Source organism: Anguilla rostrata, chromosome 14 (genome assembly GCF_018555375.3).
Source record: "Anguilla rostrata isolate EN2019 chromosome 14, ASM1855537v3, whole genome shotgun sequence".
In the NCBI taxonomy this organism is placed as follows: Eukaryota; Metazoa; Chordata; class Actinopteri; order Anguilliformes; family Anguillidae; genus Anguilla; species Anguilla rostrata.
The window spans coordinates 17508668-17520148 of record NC_057946.1 but is presented as its reverse complement, the minus strand read 5'-3'; the positions used below and the strand labels follow the sequence as shown (position 1 = coordinate 17520148).

The following is an 11481-nucleotide window of genomic DNA, read 5'->3' as shown; positions in this document are numbered from 1 at the left end:
TTACATCCTCTCTTGGAGTAATCTTTGCTTATTCACTATTGGGAAAGGAAAAGGAAAGAGCTCAAATAAATTATTTATTTGCTGAGCATTGGTACATTAGTGAATCAGATGAGATATCAACCACAAGTGTACCAAATGGAATTTTATATCCAAAACCTTTCGCATATGACAGTGTGTACTGTCATATGCAAAATTGCAGGGTCTACAGTTCTAGGCTTATGTACCTGCTAGTTCACTAAAGACCTAGATGCTAGATATCTAGATACTATTTATACAAACTTGCTGATGCTGCAAAGCTTCTTCTATCTCTTAAAATCCTAATTTTATGTCCCTTAATGCTCTAATGACATTACAAATAAATACTTGGCATTTTAATTTGGAAAGCAGCGGAATGGCAAATACAAGATTATTACTAACAAATGATGAAGTGTATCAGGCTCACGTTAGTTTTAATGGTACCGCACAGCATCGCGTCTGGGTGGCTCTCGTTATTCTCAAGGCATGTATATTTCACTTCAAAGACCAAGATTCATTTGGACAGCTTGCCAAGTAATGTACTTGGATGAGGATGTCAAAGATTTCTGGGAATTGTGGTCCATTTGTTCATGTCGCAAAGGCAAGACAGTGGAAACATTCTACGTTATGTCGCTAAGGCCTTTCTTTCCGGGAAGTTGTAAGGTTGCATTTCACATTAAATGTGACAGCACAACAATGGCTTCTGCTGGGCAGCTTTCAGAAAACGAGCGGCCGCGACACCGGCCTTTCTTAATAGGAGTGAGCGGGGGAACCGCAAGTGGAAAGGTGAGACACGGATAAGAAAATCATAAACAATTAACCAGTTTTCTAGTTATGTCATCCCAAATGTGTCGAGATACTTCCAAGAGAGATCGTTATCTGTTTTGCACTTGCATATTGGGAACAGTACGATCATCGTACCTTTGACAGGAGTTGTCACAATGTCTGTATATTGCTTGTCGTTGGATGATCTGTTAGATGATGTTACACATTGTTGGTTTATGCGTAGCAGCCGTTTCCAGTCACCGAACTTTGGCTTAGCTAACAATGATAGCTAACGTTAGCTAAATGACATGTGTCAAAATCAAGTTCAGCGCTATATCACATGATCCAAAGTCTACATAGCTAGCTAGCTAGTTAAGGTTGTCTTACAGTTGTTCGTTGCACTATGACTATTCTGATCATACGTCACATAAAAATAATAAAAATAACCCTAAAAATACTGTTGAAATCAACTTCAAATTAATACTATAAGCACTGCTGATTGGATTATGCAGCTTATCATCACGTGAGATTTCCGCCATTCATATTGGCTCCATTTGAATTTCTTTTCATTTAGCAATGAACATTTTGTATAGCTAGTTAGACCATCAGTAGTCCCCTGTACTAAGCTGAAAAATAGTATTTCTGCCAAGGTAGGAGGTGACCAAGGTCTGGTCTGGTATATCACAAATATCTATGATGTTCAGCTACATGTTATGACAGTCAGACATTACCTTACCTAGCTCTATACATTCAGGTTTTGATGTAATGGGTTTGTTCTGTGATTTTCTCTGTCCTTACCAGTCCACTGTGTGTGCAAAAATTATGGAGCTGCTGGGGCAGAACAAAGTGGACCATCGACAGAGGAAAGTCGTCATTGTTAGTCAGGACAGCTTCTACAGGGTCCTGACTTCTGACCAGAAGGCCAAGGCACTCAAGGGCCAGTACAACTTTGACCATCCAGGTATCAGGAATCTCACTTACAACCAATGTTTACTAGACATGAAAGCAGTGAGGTGTCATAGCATTAAAAAAACACACAAAAAAGACATATGGTATGTAAATTTCAATGAGCTGTATCTCAGTCTCAATCTCTAATCCATGGTCTGTTTTTCCAAGCGCATTCAAAATGTCCATGACACAGAGTATGAAATATTTATTAGAATTTCAGATTCTATAGAATATGTGCTGACTGCAGTGTGGTAGGACAGAAGCACATTTTTCTCATCAATGTGAATACGCCACTAAAGTAATGCACTTAATTAGCTCAATCAATAAGTTAATTGGTTGAATCAATTGATTTTGGAGTACTGGTCTTCCTTTTGGATCTGCTGTTCTCTTAATACATTCAGTGGCCACTTTATTAAGCACACCTGCAAGGTTAACGCTGATAACCTCCTCCAAATAGAGAATCATGTGGCTGCTATTCAATTTATAAAGCATGCAGACATGGTGAAAGAGATTTAGTTTTTGTTCAACCAAACATTATAATGGGCAAGACGCGTGATCTAAGTGACTTTGCGGTAATTATTGACAGACGTACCAAGCAAAAAAAAACAAAAAAAACATCCTTTTTGTTTGTCAGCACGCTATTATGTGTATTCGACTTAAATGTGGGCACTGCATTGTGCCATGTTACTAATTCTCACATTCCTCGTAAATGCTTTTCAGATGCTTTTGACAATGAGTTGATGTACCAAACTCTGAAGGACATTGTGGAAGGGAAGGTGGTAGAGGTTCCCACCTATGATTTTGTCACTCATTCCAGGTGAGGCAACTGGCAGAAAAAACAGGCAGGAAAAAAACACAGGAGAAAAAAGGGAGAGGGAGTACACCTGAAGTATTGAGGTCATTCCTTGACAGTATATAATTTTGGCCTAAAACATTTGAACTAAATACAAACCTTGCACAATGAATATTCTTTTATAAATTGCTCTTGGTAGTGGGGTTTTTAGTAAGTGAATAAATATTCACATTTAATCTGTCCATTTGTTTATATTGAATCTGGCATTCACAGGCCTGTCCCTATATTGAGTGACTAACTGTGTTGTGTGTGCGCGTCTATGGTCAGACTGCAGGAGCGGATCACAGTATACCCTGCTGATGTGGTGCTTTTTGAGGGCATCCTGGTCTTCTACACCCAGAATGTCAGAGACATGTTCCACATGAAACTGTTCGTAGACACCGACTCTGATGTGAGGCTCTCACGTAGAGGTAATAGCTTCATTTTCACCAATGATAACACGTGAAAGTTGATTGCTTTCATAAAGGCTGTGTGTACTGTTTATTACTTTCCAAATGTCTGTCTCAGTCTGTCTGTGTGTTCCAGGCCTGACTCTTTCTGATATTGTCATTTGCAGTTCTGCGGGACATGAAGAGAGGCCGAGACCTGGAACAGATCCTCTCTCAGTACACCACGTTTGTCAAGCCTGCTTTTGAGGAATTCTGTTTGCCGGTAATTAGAACTAAACTTCCTCTGGATACAGTACCTGCTTGTTGTGTATTTTTAGCCCTTTGATGGATGTCAAGCCTTATGGTAGTCAAACCAAGTACATTTAAATTAAATGGGCCAAAATGTCATGCAATTATTGTTATCAGTTACTTTTCCACATATGTTGGGTAGATATTAGTATCCAAATGGTCAACTATTGCCATTTACTTAGCATATTAGCGTATGTGCACATTTTGGTTTACATACACAACTTACATAATTACTCAAATAATTCAGGCATATATATATATGTATATACACACACACACTTATGTCACTGAACGGTACCACCCAGGACCTTCAGCTTTCTTACAAGTCATGAGCCCTGTACACTACTGTAGAATGCAACTGAAGTTAAATAATCAGGGCTATCCCTCGCATGACAGTAAATAGCAGAAGACACAAGTGTTGTCAAAATCAGTAAAGCATGTTTCTTTCATTTGAAGACCAAGAAATATGCAGATGTTATTATACCTCGAGGGGTTGACAACATGGGTAAGTAATTCTAGAATGAAAGTACAATTACAATGAAAGAAAGAAAATACCATAAAAACTTGAACAACTGTTTTCTTGGATAGTGAGGCATTTCCAAAATGTGCTTTTTTAAGTCAAGTCTGAATTCCTAAATGGTGATGACACGGGTGGACTTTTTTTGTCCACCAAAAAGTGTAACTTGCTAGAGAAGTCCTGACTTGTAGTTTTTGTAACATTTAGTGTTCAATGAATATTCAGATATTCATGAGAACAGTAATACTGTACATACGTTCAGTGTCTGACATATTCCATTATATCTGATAGGGAGGGCAGCATACACATTAACTGTCTGTGAAACCACATAAACTGAAAACAACAGGAACTTCCCTAAATTTGATCGTGAGATTGGTTTCTATTTTCTGTGTCTGTTGGAGCCATGGGTCTCCAATACACAAGTCAGATATTCAATTTATATTTGAAGATTGAAATATTGTAATCATAAATAAAGTGTAACTAGTACTGATAAAATTTTAATAAAAAGTAAGTGATTCAATGAATACAAACACTGTTGCTGTTATTAGAGCATTAAGACTCTGTCTCTTGCCTCCTGTGTATTCCTCCTCCTCATGCATTCAGTGGCCATCAACCTGATAGTGCAGCACATCCAGGACATCCTGAATGGGGACATCTGCAAATGGCAGCGTGCCTCGGTCACTGGGCACGGCCGCGGGGTGAAGAGGGCCATCTCCGAGCAAGGCGATATCCCCAACGGGGCCACCAACCCCGCAGGGAAGCGGGTCCTTATGGAGCCCAGCAGCCGGCCCCACTGAAGCGCCTCGCTGGGGGACTCCTCGACCCTGACCCCTCCCACTGATCGAGTCCTGGGCTGTATCAAATGCAGGGAAGGGGCACTGTGCTGGGAGAAATGGGGGTGTGGAGAAAGCTGAAAGTATAGCATTCAAACTGGTGAAAACAGTAGTTCCAAATCTTCCAATCTTATAGCCTCTTCAGAAGGAATCTCTGCATGGCCTTGACACCAGCCAACAGCAAGTGTGTGACAGAAAAAAAACATTAATTGAACAATCTGATTTGAAGAGCCACCATATTTATAGCTGCAGTTACTGTACGGGAAAAAAAGACTACAGCGGGGGATGTCAACAGATAATCAGACACCATGATGGAAATGGAAAAACACGTAGTAAACAATTGACATGCACTATATCACCCTGAGACCCTCACCTCTGTCTCACTTCCATCCTGTTCTTCCTGTCCTGTGCAGAGGTGACTGTAACTATGGGTGTTCTGTGTTTGATTATGCATCTTCATGGATGCGTGAGACTGCAAATTGGAAGACTTGGCTTTAACAAAGGCATAGAAGGAATGTTCAGTGTTAATTGCAGTGAGCTGTGTATCACAGATAGTACTGCACTTGACAAATATGCAGCTCACTGCAAACATGCGTAACAGTGAAAATTCCACTTCAGTTACTATTGAAGCTAAACCTGACCATCAGCTCAGCAACTCAAGAGTTGAAACGCACCAGGCTGTATATCTATCTGTTTAGTAAATAAAGCATTGAGACTTCGTTTTCCACCTGACTCTTCAGAAGATGGTGGTGAACACCTTCACATTGAATGTTCTGCTGTACAGCAGTTTTAACTGTTTTCAAAAAAGTTTAACGCGATAGTGTTTTTTTAAATTAATCTTATGAATACATTCAAATGTTAAGGCATGTTATATTGGTCTTTGCAAACATTTTCCTGGCATGGCTGTTAAGGAAAACATTGAAAAGACCTCTAGAGCTGTTTTTTTTTTCCACCAGTTGAATAACATGGTCCTGAACAGAGCTAGGTGTAATCCAAACTAGACAAGTTATAAAGTCATATAGCAGTACTGTGGCCACGGCCTGAGGTTCAGAAAAACTGTTCATGAAACATGATTTTGTGCAGAGCAGAACAGGCGACACATGCTCTGCGCCTGGTGAGAAATTCACTTCCTGTCTCAAGTTTTTGAGAACCTCAGATTTCCTAAAAATACATGAAGCCTCATACGTAACACGAGTTATAAACCCATTTCACATTGTGCCCATCCGAAGCCAAGAATTAGATTTTCTGTTCTATTTCCAATATTCTGCCTCAACTGAAAATGTGCTGAATCAGTCTTGCTTTCCTATGTAACATCTCTAAAATGTATATTTGAATTTTCCATGTGTATTAAGCTTGCTCACAGTAAGGAATATATATATATGAATGTTTGTAACTGCGTTTAACTTTTGTGATTTTTCTCGTTTGGGTATGTAATTAAATGAATTCGTCTCATGGGCTGAATTCATCACCTTGACTATTGTATTAATTTTCATTAAACTCTTATAATGGTCCCATGACTTATGTATCTTTATATGTACAGTATGAACACAAATCTACACAAATAATTGACCAAACCATACAGACTGTAATAAAGGAAGACATTTAGATTAATTTCAAGTGCAATGAACATTAACAGATACTTTACATAACAGAAACATGTTTATGGGGGACAAAAATGTATTTAGTACTGGAAAAGGATTTAAATTAACATGGCACTAACAAAATTCTTCTATCCCAGATATATCTTCAAGCTGCCTGAACCAGAGTGCCCAGTTTATGTTTTATGTTCATTTTTCTCCTTTTGCCTTTTCCACAAGAGCCTTCATTTATGTAAATGCCCAACACAAAATTCCACAAGTGCATTGCTGACAGATTTCTGTTGGTTTTGTGAGATCTTCCTGGGGTTCTGAAAGGTTTTGCCCATTATTATAGGTGCCAAATATGCTTTTTGTTTAAGCCTCCAATGACAAATACAAATACAGGTCCAATACCAGTTTCAAAGCTGCAGGTGGAAGAGGACACTGTGGCTCCCAGGTCAGGAATGAAATCAGTTCACACACGCGACTCAAAGATGTAGAAATACTGCAGAGCATTTTATTGGATTGCACAGGGTGATGTGTGTACTGGTAGAGCTCAATTCCAGAGGAGTAACAGGAAATGGATGCAAGTTACTGTATGCTACTCAAAATGGCTCTCAGTTTTGGAATCTTTGAGCCCTGTGAATGCCTGGCCCCACATTCATGAGGCATGGCAGAGTAAGAGAAGAAAAATACAGTCACTCCCCTCACACTCAAGGCCAAGGTGTACAGGCCTGGAACATGCTTCCAACTACCTTACCATACACTACTGTCAACAGCTCTTTCAAACCAGACTCTTGAAGTGAAGAGTGTCAGGTTTGACATTGATCACAGCATTTATTAATTTTTTTAAATTTCTATCTTTTTTGCTTTGCTTTTTAAGTGCGCCTTTGTATCACACTTAAGAGAAGATAAGATCTTCTGTTAACACCCTTTTAAAGAACAAAAGGAAAAACTGTACTATACATTAACCGTACATAATCGATACATAAAATGCTCCAAAACAAAACCTTTTTTTTTTTCTTCCAAAAATCATCTCACGTGATTATTCTAGGATATTGTCCCCACTCCCCACTCATTTCACTCAATTCCACACTTCTGTTCGTTTCACTCTGTGGCAGTGCCACCAATGGAAGTCGTCCTCTGACGGGTGTCATGATGTCACAGTCTGCGGCAGCTCAGTCTGTTTCTGAACACTGAAATGAGTGGAGGGGGGGGTGGGGGCAGGGATTCTCCCAGGATGGCACATACAGAGGGTTAAGGTTCATCATGGGAAAGAAAGCACCTTGTGTCATGAGCAAGTCCACAAAGACCAAGTACTCCTTGAAATGCACAGACCAGACGCACACTGAAATGGACAGGATGGGATGGCAACACAAATCTGCGAGGGTCTCTTCTGAAAGCTTTTTTTGTGCTCTGCACCGCACCTCCTCCTCCTCCTCCTCCTGTCCGTGATCCGAACCCAGGCCGGGACCTGGAGCGATCCCAAACGAATAAGGTTTAAAAAAATAATAATAAAATAAGAGTTCCTGTAAACTGTAACAGACAAAGGTTCCTCAGTCTCTTAGCTGCCGTCACAGTTTTTAGATTCCTTTGATTGTGTCTGTCTCTTGAAATGAAAGTCCAGTCCTTGTCTCTGAGGAAGGCAGAAGCTCTGCTCTTAGGTCTTCTCCTCCCTCTCTGTTTTGCGGCGTGTGATGTTGCGCGGTTTGATTTTCAGGGACAGTTCCCACAGCGCTTCCTCTGCGAGGTGGTCACTGAAGTCGTTGAAGAAGGAGACGATGTCGTCGTTGCGTTTCAGCTCGTAATGCCTGGACGAAAGGAAACAGAAGGACACAAGCATCACCACGAGCACAGGCTCAATCTCACGCAAGGCAAACTTCATGCGTACTGCAAGAGCACCCTCGTCTCACGGGCCCTGTCTGCACACGTACACTTGCTGGAAGCGCCTCATGCTGTCCAGGATGTTGAACTGCTGCCACCGTTTGGAGAAGTTGACCTTTCCATCGATGAGGTCAGGATTTCCAAGATGGACAAATGTCAAGTCCTGCAGGATGAGACCTCTGTAGACAGAGAGAAGCAGGAAGAGAGAGATTCATGACCATCTGAAACTTCTCAAAACAATATATCTGAACCACATTTGAACCCTTCCCATTTGTCTCAACGCAATGAAAACCACACAAAGTCTTGGTAACTATAAGCAAATTCTTGGTATTTATGAACTTGGCCTGATCGTCACTGATCCAGCAGTGCCTGTTGTAAGCTCTTCATCTACATCGGACAGAGAAGGTGTTACAGTGGACACAGGAGCTGGTGAAAGAGCATGCTCACTCACAGATAAGGTATACATGGAGGCTCAACATCTGCCAGTGCTGCCCGGTATGCCCGGAAAGAGGAGGAACTGTCAATCAATGTACAGTACTCCTCCAATCCCTGGAACAAAAGCGCAAGAAACAAAATAGAGCATCGGTCAAAACGTATCAAAAATGAAACACCGTGTAATAGTACAGATCCCTTATTGTTAAACCACAATGTTATCATTCAGCAAGCCTAATGTCTGTGGAAGACTCAGGGACCGAGTCAAGCTTTCCAATGGCAATGCAGTGTTCATATCAGTCACTGTGTAAGCAGTCCAGCTTACCTCTGAGGTTTGTTTTTGCCATTCCAGTCTTCGAATCGGGGCAGAATCCAACGCGGACAATATTGCCAAGTAGGAGTTAAAATTATTCAGCTTTCTTAAGTGCTGGAAACACAGGGAGGGAACAGTAGATAAAACTATTCAGAAAATGTCCTACTACCCGAATCACTGTGGGTGTAGCCCATGCAAAATGAACAGTTCACCTACAGGATTTCATTTCCATACTGCAGTTTCAGATCCATCGTAAAGTACAAGTACATCTACCATAAGGCAAATTACCTTCATAATCTTAATGAATTTGAGGAGCAGCTTCTCCCGATCCTGGGCTTTCTCCTGCTGGATTATTATTGAGCGCACCCTGAAGACAACAAGAAAAGAAAGGATTCTGTGTACAGTAGTGCGTACAGTAGAGCATAGGCCTGCTGGGTAGTGTGTACAGCAGTGCATAATCATGCTGGGTAGTGTGTACAGTAGTGCATAAGCATGCTGGGTAGTGTGCACAGTAGTGCATAAGCATGCTGGGTAGTGTGCACAGTAGTGACTATGTGCAGCAGAGGATGGAGTGTGCTGCTCACCAGTAGGACATGTTGTTAAAGTGCTCTGTGAACTGCGTCAGATTTGGGCTCTTCTCCTCATTCTGCTCCTTTGCCCAGAGCAAGACCTCAGGGATCTGCAAAGACAGAGGTTTCAGAACCCCATTCCCTCACAGGCAGAGCAAAGGAAAGCAGAACAGGCAGGGAGGATTCGGTCCCTTACCTCAATTTTGTAGAAAAGTTCTGCATCCAGGAGCGTGAGCTGATCAGCGACCTCATGGCTGCGGAAGTCGTGCAGCGTGCCTGGCCTGGAGACACACGCAACGAGATCAGCACAAGCGCAATTCAGGCTGCAGGGGCAGTACTCCACACAGCTAAGAGCTTACAAACACATTTAGTGTTATTGTGTATAATATGTCCCACAGTGTGTTGTTGCTTGATTTTGACAAACACCCAAACCACTGCACTTGATCTCAAAGCGGTTTCAAAACTGTTCCAACTATACCCCACCCAGTTTCCAACCAGACCCCACGCAGACTCAACCAATTTTCCAACTAGACCCCACCCAGGCTAAAGTCACACCTCAGCCAGACCCCGCCCAGGCTCCACCCCCCTGATCCAGGCCCAAGCGGACCCCGGGCTCACCTGGCAGCCACCCCGCGAGCGGCCAGAGGCTTGAGGGAGTTGGTGTAGCGCAGCAGCTTCTTCTGCTCCACCTTGTCCAGGATGTTCTTGCGCAGCACCCGGGCCAGGCTCAGCTCGCCGTTACACACCAGCCGGAACACCAGGTCCATCAGCTGCTTCAGGATGTCATCCGTCAGCTCCACCAAGCTGCGGGGCAGGAGGAGGAGGAGGAGGACAGGGTTACGGCTCCTAATGCTCCAACAGGGCCCGCATCAGCAGGGTCACCGGTCTGCTCAGATGACTGCAGTAACTCTTACTCAGGAACACCTGCCAAGCGCTCACACCTGACCTGCAAGCCTTTTTTTATTCCTCTGGATTTTACAGAGGTTCAGTTAAGGTGCCCTCTGCTCCGGTTTCAGAGCCCTAAACCCTGTCTGTTTATAGACAGCAGAGACATGTTCTACCCTCCATCTACAGCAGCATTTGCAGGAAGTGCAGTTTAAATATTCGGTTTCTGTATGAAAAAATGTGACTGAACACAAATGGACAACTGACAATAATAAATAACACACTCCACTGCTGAAGGTGCTGTACAATAATACTTCAGTGGGACGAGGCATGACGTTGTTTCTCTGGACAGACTTTGTCATTTGGAGTAATTCCAAACCAGGAATGGGACCAAGACTTGCCACACCCCCCACAATACAAGAACAATAAAACTCGTAAGACTTTGAGATGCTATCGAGAGCCACCTCTCTGAAACAGCAGGGGGGAGAAGTGCACTCACCACAGCTCGTCCACCACGCGCACCAGCACAAAGAAGGTGTTTTTACTGACTCGCTTCTTGAACACGTCTGGACTGTGGCAAAACCTGGTGTATGTGCGCTGGTGTTAAGGGGCAAAAACATCAAGCCTCCCACATCTCGCAAATTATCCTCCATTACAAAGACTATGCCTGGGAGGGCACCAGAGATCAGACATGCATATTTACTGCAACGGAACACAACCGCTTTGACATCTGTAAAAATGCAAGGCTGTTAAAAAAAGGTGGAGATGACTTTGCAAATTAGATTAGAGCCCTCCAGAGATTCAGTCAAACAGCTTTTCACAATGTTCACATCACAGCATTGAAAACGTGCTTTGAGTCAGACTAGAGCCCGGAGGCTGTCCAGGGCCTGTTTAACTTATTTAAATTCTTACGTGTGCAGCTGCTCACCCAACTTTATTACCTGTGACAAAGATTAATCAAGTACAAACAAGCAAGCAGTGAAAGTGCACTGCAGGATGTGGTTCTGCTTTGTTAAGGATATCTATAGTGAAGCTTTTTTATGAGATCTTCAGGGGTTATAAATGTCCTGTAGGTTGTCAGGAAGGCCTCGCAGTATAAGACAAGATCTGTAAGACAACAAAAACAAAAAAATAACCTATTAGAACTGAAATATATACTGACTGATTTGTGGCATGCTACATCATTTGAAACAGCAAAATCCACATTTAAAGG

General features: G+C 42.3%; 2 protein-coding genes across 7 annotated transcripts in view; one reads left to right on the top strand and one right to left on the bottom strand.

Annotated features, from left to right (window-relative positions):
* Nucleotides 1-629: 629 nt before the first annotated feature.
* Nucleotides 630-6118, top strand: uck1 (uridine-cytidine kinase 1). Its single transcript, XM_064308786.1, has 7 exons — nt 630-801; nt 1582-1741; nt 2449-2545; nt 2849-2991; nt 3138-3232; nt 3715-3763; nt 4379-6118. Exons 1-7 carry the CDS (start codon nt 643-645, stop codon nt 4570-4572), a joined length of 897 nt encoding a protein of 298 aa, XP_064164856.1. The 5' UTR covers nt 630-642; the 3' UTR covers nt 4573-6118.
* A 562-nt stretch (nt 6119-6680) lies between these two features.
* The window catches only part of rapgef1b (Rap guanine nucleotide exchange factor (GEF) 1b), a 55660-nt gene continuing 50859 nt past the window's right edge, over nt 6681-11481 (bottom strand). For all 6 annotated transcript variants that reach the window (XM_064308781.1, XM_064308782.1, XM_064308780.1 and 3 more), the window contains 10 exons: nt 11291-11375; nt 10768-10860; nt 10002-10187; nt 9580-9664; nt 9399-9493; nt 9103-9181; nt 8827-8928; nt 8521-8618; nt 8120-8248; nt 6681-7996 (listed from right to left, as the gene is read on the bottom strand). In XM_064308781.1, the coding sequence (XP_064164851.1) occupies nt 7846-7996; nt 8120-8248; nt 8521-8618; nt 8827-8928; nt 9103-9181; nt 9399-9493; nt 9580-9664; nt 10002-10187; nt 10768-10860; nt 11291-11375 (1103 nt within the window). In that variant the 3' untranslated portion in view covers nt 6681-7845. The remainder of the gene's footprint in view (nt 7997-8119; nt 8249-8520; nt 8619-8826; nt 8929-9102; nt 9182-9398; nt 9494-9579; nt 9665-10001; nt 10188-10767; nt 10861-11290; nt 11376-11481) is intronic.